General features: G+C 40.7%; 2 protein-coding genes across 3 annotated transcripts in view; both read left to right on the forward strand.

Annotated features, from left to right (window-relative positions):
- The window catches only part of LOC102841774 (putative spindle and kinetochore-associated protein 2-like), a 31,933-nt gene extending 26,247 nt beyond the window's left edge, over positions 1-5,686 (forward strand). Inside the window, exon 3 of the mRNA XM_006833634.1 lies at positions 5,618-5,686. Within this exon, the coding sequence (XP_006833697.1) occupies positions 5,618-5,686 (69 nt within the window). The remainder of the gene's footprint in view (positions 1-5,617) is intronic.
- A 5,055-nt stretch (positions 5,687-10,741) lies between these two features.
- Positions 10,742-16,341, forward strand: part of TRIM37 (tripartite motif containing 37) — a 152,635-nt gene continuing 147,035 nt past the window's right edge. Inside the window, exons 1-2 of one of the 2 annotated variants that reach the window (XM_006832380.1) lie at positions 10,742-11,214; positions 12,820-12,921. In XM_006832380.1, coding sequence (XP_006832443.1) covers positions 11,194-11,214; positions 12,820-12,921 — 123 coding nt within the window. In that variant the 5' untranslated portion in view covers positions 10,742-11,193. The remainder of the gene's footprint in view (positions 11,215-12,819; positions 12,922-16,341) is intronic. The other variant, XM_006832381.1, reaches the window with a different exon arrangement.

Consider the following 16,341-nt stretch of genomic DNA (forward strand, 5'->3'; position numbering starts at 1 on the left):
GCTGGGGGTCTTCCTCTTTTTCTCTGACCCTCCACCTTACCAAACATGATATCCTTCTCCAGCGACTGGTCCCTCCTGACAATATGTCCGAAGCATGAGAGATGAAGTTTGGCCATGTGAATATGAAATTGTTGTGCATTTTCCCCCATTGATCAGGATTCTTCTGTACAATCTTTGATCAAAGGGTTCAGCAGTAATAGCTGGGCACCATCCACTTTTTGTCTCATGGCAAAGGAGATAGTTCTTGTAGCCATATATTATATATCCTCTTCTTATTCCTGATACCTTTATACCTCTGTTGTTTGAGGTAAATTTGTTATAACCAATTGTTATGCCTTGGATGGCTGCTTAGGAGCTTTTAAGGCCCTAGGCATTGTGAATCAAACTTGGAGGTAGAACAAAAGCACTAAGCTTGATAAATGAGGTTTCAAAAAGTTTGTGGAAAAATGTTATGAAAGGATAATGGAATTTTTCTACAAACTTTTCGAACCCCCTCATATTTAGTTTAATTAACTGAAATGTCCCATAAACCCATGACCTTGAACCTCCAAAACAATGAGCCCAAATTCCATGAGGGTGTTTGGTTATACATAAGCAGCCTCAGCACCGCTTTTCCCTGCTGGTTGCCGGGGTTATTGTTGTTTATGTATCTATCGCATGACTTTTGCCATGTCATCTTTTTATTGGTGTACAACTTAATTGACAGTAATTACATAAATCAGTGGTCCAACCCTACCTATCCTTAATTATGTATGCATCATGTAAACTGAAACTTGGAGTCCTGGTGTGACGTTATAAGATAAGCACTGGACTGTTAATTGCAAGCATACCAGCTGCCCCTTGGAAACTCTATACAGGGTTGCTATGAGTTGTAATGGACTCAATGGCACATAACAACGTAACGTCAAACTGAAACTCTGTGCTGTATAAGCCGTCACACCATGGTACCCCTCCCATTGGCCCTGATAACCACTAGTAAACTTGGGACTCTAAACATTTGCTTGTTCTAGTCTTGTTTTATAAATGAGGTCATACAATATTTGCCCTTATTTTACTCAGTGTAATGTCCCCAAGCTGTATATCCATATTGTGAGAAGCATCAAGACTTCATTTCTTTTACTGGCTGAGTAGTAGTACATTCTATGTGTATACCATAGTTTGCTTATCTATTCATTCATTAATGGGCATTTGGTTTGTTCCCATTTTGGAATGCTGGGGCAGTGAATGTTGTTGCTTTCAAGTGCCGTTGAGTTGTTTTTGACTCATAGCCACCCTGTATAGGGTTTCCACTGGTGTGTTTGAACTACTGATCCCGTGGTTAGCAGCCCTATGCTTATCCTACAGCAACATACCAGGACAAGTATCTTTTTGAGTATTTGAAATATTTTGAGTACATACCTAGGAATTGAATTGGTAGGTAATATTTTTAGTTTTCTTAGTATCATTTTGCATTCCCGCCAAGAACTGATAAGGTTCCAAATGTAGGTAATGTTTTGGATTGACAAGTAGTTTTAATTCTGAATGCCACTCTGAAAGATAAACCCTAAGTAACTTGTGCTTTGAAATTGAGCAATTTTCTGATAAAAATGAGATTTTCTTGAATTCTCTAAAGTGTAGAAGCTGACATTCTTATTTCCTGTTTTGCTTGACATAGTTAACAAAGAGATGTGCTGCCCTCATTATGTAATCATGCCAGAAAAGAAAACTTGCTAATACTCATGAAATCTACCACTTTAAAGGAGTCTGAGTTTCTATTTGGAGTGATAGAAATGGATAGTAGTGATGATTGTAATTAATGCCACTGAATTGTACATATAAAAGTGGTTGAAATAGCAAATATTTTGTTATATGTATTCTGCCACAAAGAAAGTGAGAGATAAAGATAATTATGAAAATGCTGGTGTAATATGCTATCTTACATGAGTTATAGTAAAGGAAATAGTGCTGGCAGAGAGCCGTATAACCGAGAGTAGGTACATGAGCCTGGGCTATGCAAGGTTAGACAGACTTTTTAAAGGAATATCAAGTATAAAAAGGTGTACATCAGTTATAGGGACAGACCTGTGAGAACTTAGGAAAGACAAAGGCCAGACTGAGCTGAGGCCTTTGAAGTTTTCTAAAATAATCAAAATGATCTTTAAAATTATTTTGGAAGCATGAAGAGCAAGAAGAATGGCGCTTTGTTTGTAGAGAAGAAGAAGTAAAATTATTCAGGCATTATCTTGCAACAGTCTTTATTAATGAGTGATTTTCCATTTAGAATGGTAGGAAAATGTCTTTTGAGAAGCATGTGAACTGATAATATTAAATCATAAATAAGGCGATCAGAACAGAGGAGGAAGTGAAAGGCAGGGAGTACAGTCTGACTTCTTTATCTTTCTTAGTTAATATCATTGTCTTTAAGTGCTGCTAAGTTGGTTCTGACTCTTAAGTGACTCTGTATAGGGTTTCTGAGGAGCAGCTGTGGGTTTGAACTACTGACCTTGTAGTTAGTAGTCCAGTGCGTATTCTACAGCATCCACCAAGATATTAAGTATGCTTAATTACAAATGTGACCATTAAATGACAAAAAAGGGGGGAACCTAAAAATGAAAAATAACAAAAATAAAATAAAAGCAGCATTCAAAATAGAAGGTGTAGTATTCCATTGGTACTCCAAACAAACTTTAGAATGGTTATTTGACCTTAATCTCTGGAAAAATTATTTGAAGGTTTATTAAACAGATGATCTGAAAACTCTTGGAGAGCAACATTTACATCTGGAAAACAAATCAGTCTTGCTAGAATAGTCCCATAGCCTTCTTTTAAGGGTGGTGGTGGTGTGCCATTGAGTTGATTTCGACTCAAAGTGACCCTGTATAGGATTTCTGGGAGTCCTGGTGTGGCACAGCAGGATAATGCACTAAACTGTAAGGTCAGTTTGAATCTCAAGGTCAGTAGTTCAAACCCACCAGCCGCTCCTCAGAAACCCTATGCAAGGTCACTATGAGTCAGAACTGACTCAACAGCACTTAACGATAGCAATAGGGTTTCTGAGGCTGTAAATCTTTATGGGATCAGAAAACCTCATTTTTCTCCAGTTGAGTTGCTGGTAGATTTGAACTGCTAACCTTTTTTTTAGTAGCCTAATGTGTAACCACTGTGCACCAGAACACCTTCTCTTTTAAGGGTTTATTGTAGTTAAGTGCCATCGAGTTGGTTCTGACTCATAACAACCCTGGAGTGGTTGGTGAATTTGAACCACAGACCCTGCCGTTCAAACCAATCTTACAGTCTAGTACATTACCCCACAGTGCCACACCAGGACTCCTTTTAAGGATAGAAGAGAGACATATTTGGGTTGCGCAAAGTATATGATTTTCTTTTATTTCCCCATTTGAATGAACATTTTAGTAAAATAAGAGCTTGTTTAGTAGTTACCCAAACTGGTTACCTCTCAGAATCATTAGGCTTTGGAGCTCTTTATCTAGAGCAGGGCTGTGCAGTAGTCAGTCACATGGTAGTGGTGATGGTGTGTCGTGGAGTTGGTTTTGACTCACAGTGACCCTATATTGGGTTTCCAAGGCTGTAAATCTTTAGAACAGAAAGCCTCATCTTTCTCCAACGGAGCGGCTGGTAGATTTGAACTGCTGACCTTTAGTGGTTAGCAGTTCAAAGTGTAACCACTATGCTACCAGGGCTTTTAATTGTCTCATTGGTAATATAAATAGAAATTAAACTGAAAATATTTTATTGTCTAAAATTAAAATTTTGGGTTTCTTAGTTACCTGTTGGATAGTATAGCTATAAAGTATTTCCAGCATCATGGAAAGTTCCCTTGTACAGTATGGCCCTAGAGATTCTGTAGGTCTAGGTTGTTCCAGATTTGGCAGTCTCTTTAGAGATGACCTATATAGTTGGGCAGATTTATAACTATTTGAGTGACTCTTCAGTTTGTAGCTTCTGTGATTTTTCCATATAATCCTTTGAGCCAGCTGTGTGTTGGTGCTTTGTGAAAGTCCATAGCAACTTCCCTTCTTCCTCTGTAGTTTTGTTCTTCCCTACTTTTCGTGAGTATTGCTGACTGGTTGCTTTCTCAGCATCTCTTTTCCCTTGCTGCCTATCAGAGCACTGGCTTTCTTCATGTGGGCTCTTCCTCACAGCCACATGCCTGAGGTGAAGCTGACCCCATCCTCAGTTCCTTGTTGACAGAGGGAAAGGATTTACCTTTAGGCAACATTAGTTCAGGAATGGACTTGCAACCCAATGGCATGTGAAGATGGAAAGTGTGTTATTGGGTAATTATGGAGAGTTTCCTTACTGCTGAAAGAACCTGGGGAACAGAAAGTTTCTTTTCTTGTTTTCGATGTTGTGTATAGATATTACAGCTAACTGTTTTGCTGTCAGCTTGAGGATAAAGTCACTGTCAAGGATATTAGAGCTACAAGATGGGAAAAAACTAGACTTACTTTGTTGAGATGGTGAATAAATCAGCTCTGAAGCACTTCTAAAGTGATATGTAATGTTCCTGTTCCTCACTTAGTGATATGATTACGTTGCAAAGACAAGGTTGTTAATGTGAAAATTGGCATTATGTGTAAATAGAAGGTTACAAAATGGAAGATGAATACATCATTACATTATTGCCCAATTACATCATTATATAACTGCCAAACCACTAAGCCTCATGGCCCAGCCAAGTTGACACATAACTTTAACCATCACAGCTAGCATTACTCAGATTGTTTAAGGCCAGATGTATGTTTTAATTGCACAAAATAGTTTGGTAGTCGATTTTTTACTATTGTCATAAATGCAAAATGCTTGATAACAAGACAGTTGATAAGTGAAAAGGTATAATAAACTATAAAGCTATTTTGAAATGTGTTTCACTGATTTGAGCTAGAAGCATTGTAATTATCTTTCAACATTTAGTCCAAGTCTCTACTTCTGTGGGAAAACTTCTAGGATCTTTCTGTTCACACTCTTTTTTTCCTTTATACATTCAGAAAGTGGCACTCAAACAGGATTTCTTTTGTTAACAAATTATAGTCTGTACAATGTTTGACTTCCGTCTTATTTTTTCAATTTAATTGCAAGATTTTTGTAAGCTCGGACTTCATATGCCGTGTATGTTGTTGTTAGGTGCCATCGAGTTGGTACCAACTCATAGCTACCTTATACACAGCAGAACGAAACACTGCCCGATCCTGGGCCAACCTCACTACTGTTGCCACGCTTGGGTCCATCAATGCTGCCACTTGGCCAATCCATCTCGTTGAGGCTCTTCTTTCTCTCTGACCCTCCACCTTACCAAACATGATATCCTACTCCAGCGACTGGTCCCTTCTAATAATATGTCCAAAGTATGAGAGATGAAGTTTAGCCATCTTGGCCTCCAAGGAGCACTCTGACTGTACTTCCAAAACAGATCTACTGGTTCTTTTGGCAGCCCACGGCACTTTCAGTATTCTCCAAATAGCCAAATATGTTTCTTCCTGCCCTTCTAAATCTGTGATTATTACATAGTAAAAGCTTATGGTAATATTTGTAGGTGCACCAGAGTAAGAGTTAACTAAATTAACTTACTAGTCTTTAAAAATTTTTGAACTAAAGATTTTGTCATTTGTTTTTCTAGCTATTACCACTGACTGAAGAAGAGAAAACTGCAGAAAAGCAATTAAAGTCTCATGTGCCAGACTTGTGAAGAAATGCACTTGCCAAAGGGAACTCTAATGGAGAAGAGATGAATATCAAAGAAATTTAGGAAGATGTCTTAAACTTGCTGACTGGAGGTGGGGGAGACCTGTGAGGTTTAGGGTGGCTGACTGGATAGTGATGCCTTTCACAAGAGGGGACTATAAGAAGAAAAGCAGATATTATATGAATAAAGTTCAGCAAAAGGATAGAAGAGGAATAAAGGGATTTACAATGCACATTCCTACTTAGCATAGTATTTTAGGCAAGAAAATTTCTTTCGACTCTTTTGCCTGTTTTCTGTTTGTATAATTGGGATGTATGATGTAGATATCCTGATCTATTGTAAAGGATGTTTTATGTACTACCAGTCAAAATGTGACTGAGCATGCAATCAGAAGAAAAGATGCAATATTTATATCATAGATTATCATATAGATGTATATGTGTTTCATTTCTAAAAATGTTGACTGAAGATGTGGTTGCGTTATTGGTGAGACTCCTAACACTAAGATCTCTGGTCTACAAAACCTAACTAATATAATAAGCTTACTTCTCTGTGATAGCCTCACTTTTGTTTCTTTTCCTAGTCCTCTGCCTGCTAATGTTAAACAGTATTGAACTGTGTTCAAGCGTTGCTTTAGAATGTTTGTGCTGTTTTTCAGTACTAACTTTTTTGACCTTCATTCTGTATTATTGTAATTGTTTTAAATATATGACAGGTAATGGAGTCCTAGTGTGGTGCTGTAGAATAAGCCCTTGACTGCAAGGTTGGTGTGAACCACAAGGTTGGTAGTTCAAACTCGCCAACTACTCCTTGGAAACCCTACATAGGGCCACTATGAGTTGGAACCGACTGGACATTACTTAACAACAACAGTAACATAAATAATATGGTCAAGAATTGAATTCTCTGAGATCAATAGTCAATTCCCATGGCAAAGATGTCATTTTGATCACTAACATATACCTACCTGACCCAAGCCATAATATTTTTTTTCCTAAATTTGTTGATGAAAAAATACATAGCAAATCACACACCATGACCAGTTTCTACATGCACAATTTAGTGATGATTACATTCCTTGAGTTGGGCAACGTGTTCACCCTTTTCTGAGTTGCTCCTTCCTCATTAACATTAAATTCACTGTCCCCTGACCTTCCTGTCTAATTTTTTGAGTGGTTGTTCTCAGTTTGAACCAATCTAAATAAATCTTTTTAACTAATTAAGCTAAACTATTTGGTTTTAAGATGACATCTAGGGATATTTTTGTTAGATTTTCTTAGAGCAATAGTTTCAGGGGTTCATCCAACCTCCATGGCTCCAGAAAAATATAGATTTCATGTGTATTTGAAATTCTGTTCTGCATTTTTCCTCTTTTGTTCAGGATTCTTCTATGGACTCTGATGAAAGTGTTCAGCAATAGTAGCTGGGTACCATCCAGTTCTTCAGGTGTTATGACAAAAGAAGAAGTTTTTCATGAAGGCAATTAGCCACACATTTCTTCTTTCTAGTCTTTTGTTTTTCTTCAGTTTGAAAGCATTTACTGTTTCATTAGCTGACCAGATTACAAAAATCCTGGTAGACACCTTAGTTCATCCTTCCAATAATACTTATTAGCCTGTTGATCTGGTCTTCCCTGTTGCCAGCATCTCTAGTTTCAACAAAATGGGTGGTCTTTTTCTATTTCATCGCATGGAGAAGACAATTTGAAGAGCCATAGGAAATAATTTGCTTCTTTGAGCCATTTCCCAACAGTGTAGATCTCATGAATCAGATTCTCCATACAGATAAAGCCATATTTACCAATAGAATGTGAAGTCTGCAAGCTATCTGTCAGGGAAATTCGCTTCTCAGTGATTTTACCATAATCATGTTTGTCGATCAGTTCATTCAATGACTTCAGGTTTGGGTGTCCCCACGCAATATATGGTTCATAATCCTCAGCATGTTAACTAAAGCCTTGTTGAGCTTAACAAAGTTGCTACTAAAGATCTGACTAAGGCGAAGAAGCTGCAACACCTTACGAACCTCTGGGCTCACACCAGTGATACCTCTGATCCTTATAAAAAATGCCAGCTTAGGTTCTCTAGGTACAAAGACGTTGCCTGCTTTTCTTGCCATCCTAGCCATTTGAATCTCAGTTCTGTGCATCTGTCTATATTCCTTGTGATAGTGTGCCTTTTGAAGCATCTTTTGGGCAAACTTCTATCTCAGAGGCTTGATTGATCTTTAGTTCTGCAAAATTCCGTCGTTTATTTCTTAAGGGTCTCTAGCACAGCAGGAATCTTCTTTTTCTTTTCAACACCCTTCATGGTTCCAGCCCTTTAAAAAAGGGGGGGAGTTTTCTTTTTCAAACAACCTCTTCTATTCTTAACTTCACTTCTTCCTCTGTTGCTCCAAGTAAATAGAGACCATTTGTTGTGCACTGGATGATTGTTAGCAAGCTTTTAAGACCCAGGCACTATGAGGTGAACCAGAAGGTAGAAGAGAATCATTTTGTTATATGCTTAATACTAACAATTAGGTCAATTAACTGGATAGCCCATAAAACCATGACCCAAAACCTCCAAACCAAGGAACCAAATCCCATGAGGTTTTTGGTTGTACATAAGCAGCCTCAGCAGTTACTCTTTCTGTTGTTGCCAACTTACCATTTTACAGTCCAAGCCATAGTATTTTCAGTCCCTCATATGTATGCTCTGGTAGCGTAATGGTTACGAATCGGGGCTGTGAGCCGCAAGATCAGCAGTTCGAAACTACCAGCTGCTCTGCAGGAGAAAGATGAGGCTTTTCTGCTCCCACAAAGATTTACAGCCTCGGAAACCCTGTTCAGTGTCGCTATGGGTCGGCACTTAACAATTACAACATATGCATGCAAAAAGTGTCCAATGAAAAGTCACACTGAAGAAGAGTTGCCACATTTGAATTGTGATATTGGTGAAGAATATACCATGGACTGCCTGAAATACGAGCAAATCTGTCTTGGAAGATGTGCAACCAGAAAGCTCCTTAGAAGTAAGGCTAGTAAGATTTTATCTTGCCTATTTTGTAGTTATTAGGGATCAATTCCTGGAGGCATGCTTTGTAAAAAGTCTTGAAGAAGAGCAAGCCGGAGCTCTGGTAGCGTAGTGGTTACGAATCGGGCTGTGAACCGTAAGGTCAGCGGTTCGAAACTACCAGCCGCTCCGCGGGAGAAAGATGAGGCTTTCTACTCCCGTAAAGATTTACACCCTCGGAAACCCTGTACAGGGTCGCTATGGGTCGGAACCGACTCGATGGCACTTAACAACAACAACAACATAGACACTGTGGCTCAAACATGGAGTCCTGGTGTGGTCCTGTGGGTTAATGTGCCAGACTGCAAAGCCATTTGAACTGCAAGGTTGGTGGTTCAAGCTCACCAGCTGCTCCTCGGAAATCCTATACAGGGTCTTTATGGGTTGGAACCAACTCAACGATGGCACTTAACATTGATACTGTGGCTCAAACAGCAACGAAGATGGTGGGGCAACATTTCACTCAGTTATACATACTGTTGATATGAGTCAGAGCTGACTCCAGGGCACCTAACAATGAGTATTTACTTGCACTTGTTAGTTGTGTGTGTGTCAGTGTCCATGTTTTTAATGTGTAATTCAGTTGCATGGAGGATATTCACAATGTTGTGCAATCATTACCTTTCTAGTTACAGGCTCATAGATAATTTTCAATGATGGAATTTTTCAGCATTAGATTAATCTTCCTGAGTCTTAGCTTATAAAAAAAATTGTTGCCCACTAATACTGGTATTAATGACTTATTTTTAGGTAATTCTCTTTACATGTACACCCTAGGGTGGGCTAAGTGTAATAAATAGATGGTTGCAACAAAGCAGTTGGGGATAACTAAAGAATCCAATTTAAGCCCATTGTTTCACACCTTCAGTTCTTTAAATTTTTTGTAAGATAAGCATTGGATTTCAAGGACGTTTTGAGCCGCAAGGTCAGCAGTTCAAACTCACCATTTGCTCCTCGGAAACCTTGTATCTGGTTGCTGTGAGTTTGAACCGATTCAACGGCAGATAACAGCAAAATCTGTAGAAATCAGTCACCAGTTAGAAAGCTTTTTAATAACGTTTTTTCCATAGTCTCCCATGGCATCATCTCATGAGGAGACCTGAAAGGTGCGGTGGGGTATGGGCCTGATGTCGTTTAGTAGCCTGTGGTACCTTTTCCCTCAACCCTTGATGAGAAATGACACTTCCCTGTAGGCTTTGCAGTCCTAGTGTGGCGCTGTGGGTTAATGCACCAGACTGCAAAGCCGTTTGAACTACAAGGTCGGCGTTTCAAGCTCACCAGCTGCTCCTTGGAAACCCTATACAGGGTCACTGTGGGTCGAAATCGACTCCACGGCACTTAACAACTGTAGGCTTTAGGATTAGGAACTTTCCCATTTTTGCTGCAGTGGGTGGAACCCAACCCTTCAGTTCAATACAAATCATAGGGAGCGACCCTATGAGTAGACAGCTCTCACTGTAATCTTTATAAACAAGATGACTACCACATCTTTATCCCACACAGAGTGGCTGATGTGTCCAAGCCGGAGATTGCTTGGGTTAGCAGTCAAGCATTTTCACCACTGCCACTAGGTGTGGCAGAAGGCTCAATTAAAACCCTTAGAATCTAGGGCTTTCTTCGATAGGTCATTAGTCTCAATTCTCAGCACCAGGGTTTCTCAAAAGGCGACCACGGATCACCCGTAGCCAAATCGTGTTTGTTGAAAATGTGTTTCCTGGGGTCCCAAGCCTAGAATCACGGATCAGAATTCCTAGTGGTGGGACCGCGGAATCTGCATTTTCGTCAAACACTCCAAGTGGCTCCAGTCTTTGGCGCGTAAAAGTGTGAGACCACGGAGCACCGCCCCTCCCTTGGCGGCGGGTAGGGACGCAACAAACCACAAGGGACCCGGCTGCAGGAGCCTACCACTGGCCGCAGGCACGCAAACCTGCACCGGCCACAGTCTCGTCTGTGCGTCCCCGATCCGCGGGAACTAAAAAAGCACCCGCCTCTCTGCCCGTCCCGTAGCGTCTAGAGCGCATGCGCACTGCGCCGCCGCGCCTACAGCTGCCCTGGTTACCGTTGGTGTTTGCGAATTCTTTGCCGCGATTTCCTCGCTTGAGACCGGCGCCGCCATGCTCTAGTGGCTGTTTGATACGCGCGCGCCCGCGTCACGTGTGCCGAAGCTCCCTGGCTGTCTCTAGCGGGCGACTGAGTCAGGAGGAAGGAGCTGCGGCCACCGCTTGCCCTCCCCTGCGCCCCGGGGCGGGCGCGCGAATAAAAAATGGCGAAGTAGGGGTAGCCGGTGCCGAATCTGCAGCGATGGGGCGCGCAGGTGGGACGGTGGTAGAAGCTTCCTGATGTGGGCATCGGGCTTTTCTCCGCGGCGGATCTGACCTGGCGACCTCGGGCCGGTGCCTAATAGGTCGGATCACGGACTCCTCGGGTCGCCGAGGCCCTCGCCGAGAGCTTGAGGCAATGGATGAACAGAGCGTGGAGGTGAGAGGGCTTGAGAAGGGTGGTGGCTACTCTCCTCCCGCTCTCTGACGAGCGTTTTTTATTTCTGTGTGTCTTGCCCCTCTTCTCCCCTCTAGTCCGGCACTGTCACGCCGCCGCTGCCGCTGTAGAGAGGGCTGGCGGGTGCGAAGGGGCGGTGTTGCGTTTGCAGCCCTCAGGCTGCCTTAAGCTCAGAGCTTTCTGCAGTCAGGTGGTACGTATCCTGGCGTTTTCAAGGATGCCTTGACACTGGTACTCAACCGTGTAGGGTATTGACCAACTACAGCTTGTGCAGAGGAAAATTGCAAATTCATCAGACTTGCCACCGGTTGCGACTATAGTAGTTCCTGCGTCGATACGAATTCTCCTCTGGATGGATAATCACCTTTCATCTCAGCGGCATATTTTGCAGACTGTTCTGCCCCTTGATTGAATGAGGATATATTCGTAGTATTCCCATTTGACTGTAGTTTCTAGAACGAGCTGTTCTGTTCCATATCTGACTCCAATTAAGCTGTAATCTCAAATGGTTCGAATATTTTAAAATATTGGGCAAAATTATGTAGACATTACTCATTTTTAATCTTCCAAATACTGAAATACTAAATTCTTGCTTCTTAGTAAAAGGGACTCTGTGCCTAGGTGTTCTGAAGCCAATAAACTGACCATTTCGGACTAGTTCACTTCAAGGTCTTAATTGCCCTCCAAAAGTCAGTTACAGAATCTACATCCCACAGGTTCTTTCAGACCCTGCAGAGTCATAATTACCTGGGTTTTAGATGAGTTTATTTCCCCTATAACAGAGTAATGTAAACGTTCCAAAAGGGATAAAACCAAAAGATAATTAAAGGATATTTAATTTTATCTCCTCTTATAACTTATCAGTTACTTCCTACATTATTTTCTTCTGAGGCTTGAGGAGATAATACTATTTCATCAGTTTACATAATTTTTCTTTTTGCTTTTTAAAGCCTCATAACACTACCACCAAAATTCTCATGATTAGAATTTCAGAGTCACTTAAGGGCAAAAATTCATTATTCTCCGTTTTGACTTGGATTTCTTTCTGGAGCAGTAAATTTTTTTTTAACAAGTTTGTGTTTGTGTGTAATCATAAAAGTAATTTATCCCCCTTTGGAAAGTTGCAGAAAAAGCCAAGCGTTCATATTGTACACTCAATCCTATAGGCTGCTGCTTTTTCTGCAATTTTTTGTATCATTAAATAATTTGATAACTGTATCATACATAGCTCATGTACAATTGCCAAAATTTACTTAATCATTTTTCTTATGCTTGGACATTTGGACCATAGCCAGGTTTTTGCCATTATGATTAAAAATTAAAGTTTCAGCTTAAATATTTATGCATAAATTTATGTTTGCATTTCATATCCCTTAGAATAGTACTATTGTGAAGCTTACAAAAAAAGGAAGCATTTTTTCCCAACATTTATAAAGTATCTTGGGCCTTGACTAACCAAGTCCTGATAAGAATATAATTAAGTCTGAGATGTTATTAACCTAAAATAAGCATAAATATTTTAAGTATGTTTTTACTCTTGATTTAGTAACCTAATCTGGTGGACCTTCTATCTTTCATTATTGTCAGAGCATTGCTGAGGTTTTCCGATGTTTCATTTGTATGGAGAAGTTGAGGGATGCACGCCTATGCCCTCATTGTTCCAAGCTTTGTTGTTTCAGCTGTATCAGGGTAAGTTGTATTTCCTTTTTATGTGTATTTAATATATACTTTTTATCTTTTCCTTGTTTTATTATGTTTGTGCCCTTTTTCATATGGAATGTTGTTGTTTTTTTAACTTTAATACTCTACGTTATTATTATTTTTAAATATTTTATTGTGAATTATGTGATAGTTTACATGGGAGAACATCAGCTTTACAGTTGTCCTATCGTATATCGTTTCATTGGCATGGTTACAATCCCCTCCATCAACCAACCAAAGGGTATACCCCGCAAGCCTGCCCCCCTGTCCTCAGCACACAGCCCCTCTCCCTTTCTATGTCTAGAGTCTCCAGCTGCTCCATCTTTCCATATCATCATCTCTGCCACCATCTCTGGCCTCTGGGTAGGGTAACGCACTCTACTCTTCTCCCTTGATGGTTCCAGGGACCTCCGCTCCTGGACTGCAAAGTCAATCACTCCCCTCCTTTTGCTACAAAATGTCTACCTTTACATTTCCAACCCTCACAGTCAGTCCTGATATTCACCATTGTACCACTAAAGACTTATCCCCATCTCCTTTCATGAGCCCCTCCCAGACAGGTTGGATACTACTCAATGGAGATTCTACCTTCCTCCATGCCCTCTGAATCTAGGCTCCCTCTTGAAAGCTTGTAAGCCAGTCACTTCTTGCCTTTGTAGCCCCCCCATTTTGGTAGCCAATGTCCAAGTTGCCCATTACTGTCTACTCTGTGTTTGGAGGGGGTGGGTATGATCCTTGCTGTGAAGATTTGTTCCCTCATTTGAGCTATTGCGTCCATAGATGTATATCAAGTTTATCAAACTGTATCAGATTACTCTTTTTTTTCCCTCTTCTTTCTTCTTCTAGTTGAGCTCTGATCATCCAGTCACTGAAGCCAGGATAAGTGGATATTATGTGCAAGTGTGGGTGTTCTATGCATATGCCCTCTCTTCTTATCAGCTGGACGCTTCACTCTCCACTGTAGTCCTCTGTGGCTATGTCACTGACTCTGGGCCCAAGAGTCCCCAGGTCTTGCCACAATGCTGGCAAACCAGGTCTCCACCTGGGTTCACAGGAGTCTATTGAACGATGTAGGGCTTAGCTAGTTGTAGGGTTTAGCTCACAGCTTCATTGCTATTTTTCCCTCACTTCCCCTTGTTGGTGACGAACGTGGTCACCAATCACAGCGTGTATTCCCATTGAGTCTTAGAGCCTTGGAAGGAGGTTTGCCCTGAGGGGACCTGACCACCTGCCTTGATGACTAGGTGAGCCAATTGCTTGTTCTTGTAGTAATCAGTCGGACTGCTGTTACTGTTAGTATTTTTCCTGTCGGTCTTTCTTGCAAGAAGTCTCTTCTGTTCTCCTAGCCACTCCAGCTTGGTCTGCTTGTCCTTTCAAGAGGAAGTTTCCCACCTGAGAAGATTCTGGGTGAGGTTCAGGATCCCACCTATGGTCTTGTGTAATGCAGAGGCTCTACAGGGAGTCTCCCTTACCGGGCATGTTCTAGCCCCATTTTAGGAATTTAAATCCGTTATAGGCAGAAGATGGACTTACAAGCTTTCTATGGTGATATTTCTGGCTATTCCTTTCTCTCCCCCTCAAGTGTCTATTTTATAATGGTATGCAAGGGAAACCAAGATTCAAAAGCCAGCCAAGCATCTTAACATTATTTCTGCCCTTTTTCCCATTCCAACCATGTCTCAATCCCTGTATCCCAGAGCCCTGTTGTTCCAGGGTTGTGCATATATCATTATTTACCTCTGTCCGCTTAGCCCATGCAAACCTGCCTAATTGTTTTCCCATCCGTCTTGTTCTTCCATTTCCCTCTCCCTTCTTATGTATTGCCCCCCTCCCTAGCAACCAAACTATCCTGTGTCTGTTCCCTGCCCTGTGCTCCACCTTCCCCTCCTCCCCTCACCCCACCCCCTAAATCCCTGTAACCAGCAAAGAATCTTCCACTGCCCCTTTAGTATGGGTTCTTTTTCTTGGTCTTTCATAGTAGTGGTCCTATGCAGTATTTCTCCTTTTGCGAGTGACTAATTTCACTCAACATAATGTCCTCAAGGTTTATCCATGTTATGTGATAGCTTACAGCTTCCTTGTTGTTCTTCAAGGTAGCATAATATTCCATTGTGTGTATGTACCACAGTTTGTTTATCCATTCTTACATGTTTAGGAAAGAGAACAGGGTAATGGCTTCAAAGAAGAAGAATAAAATCATATAGTAAGAAAATATCTTAGAGATGAATTTGATCCAATGGTTTAAAAATGTTAAACTAGGTGAACCTCTGAAAATTCTGGGAAAATGCAAGATGTAAACCAGAAGAACATACTTGGTTGGAGGTTTTATGGGGGGAGACCCCATAGCACATCTGTAGACTCTCAATGTGGCTCTGTAGGATCAGCACTGGACTTTGAATCACAAGGTCAGCAGTTCAAACCCACCAGCTGCTGCTCAGAAACATTGTACAAGGTCGCTATAAGTTGGAACAAACTTGACAGCAGTTAACAACAACAAGAAATATAAATATTCTTTTGACAAGAAGAATATACGTAGTGGCTGGACTCTAGAGCCGGCACTTTTTACGAACATTTTACTACCTGAAGAGACCTTGACAGGAAGAATATTTGTAACACAAATTAAATAGTTGCTTTTGGTCACACAGCTACCAAGTGGATTTGAACCCAGGCAGTTTGACTCTAGAGCCTGTTCTTTTTACCATTTCACTACCTAAAGAAGATCTTAGTTCTGATGATAGTTCTCCCACATAGAAACTGGGAGAATTAAACTTTTTTAGCTTGTTTTGTCAGCTATAGAGTTCAGATAATAAGGTGTGTCTCACAGAAGATCATGGCATTAAAGAGATAAGCTAAAATGCTTTATTTATTTTAAACGTTTTATTATGAATTGAGTGAAGGTTTACAGAGCAGATCATACTTTGCTTCATTACAATGATAGCAATCTCCTCCGTGTATCATTTCCTTTGACTCTTGCATTCCTCCCTGTTGAGTCTCCTGCTTTCATCTTTCATCTTCTCTCATTGTATATTGCCTGCCCGGTCATCCATATTAAGCTTATGTCTACCCTCTAGCCCATGAATAATTTTCCTCCCCAACTCCCATAACCCTTGTAGAACGTTTCTTTTAATAAGCAAATCTTTCCTTAACTGCTAACAAGTTCTTGAGAAAATGTAATGCAGGGTTTACATGATTCTGTCATGACCCATGAAGCAAAACTAGAATGGACCTGAGTATGTAAAATATGGGTAAACTGGGACAATAACTAGAAGGGGAAAATTACAGGTCAATGCCCTGCTAGAAATATAATCTTACTAGAAAACATGGGTAGTGTGCAATTTGCATAACAACCAATTTTTTTTTTCCAGTTCATACATGCACAGTTTATTCCAAACAAAATATGTTTTTTTT

Source organism: Chrysochloris asiatica, unplaced genomic scaffold (genome assembly GCF_000296735.1).
Source record: "Chrysochloris asiatica unplaced genomic scaffold, ChrAsi1.0 scaffold00007, whole genome shotgun sequence".
NCBI lineage: Eukaryota > Metazoa > Chordata > Mammalia > Afrosoricida > Chrysochloridae > Chrysochloris > Chrysochloris asiatica.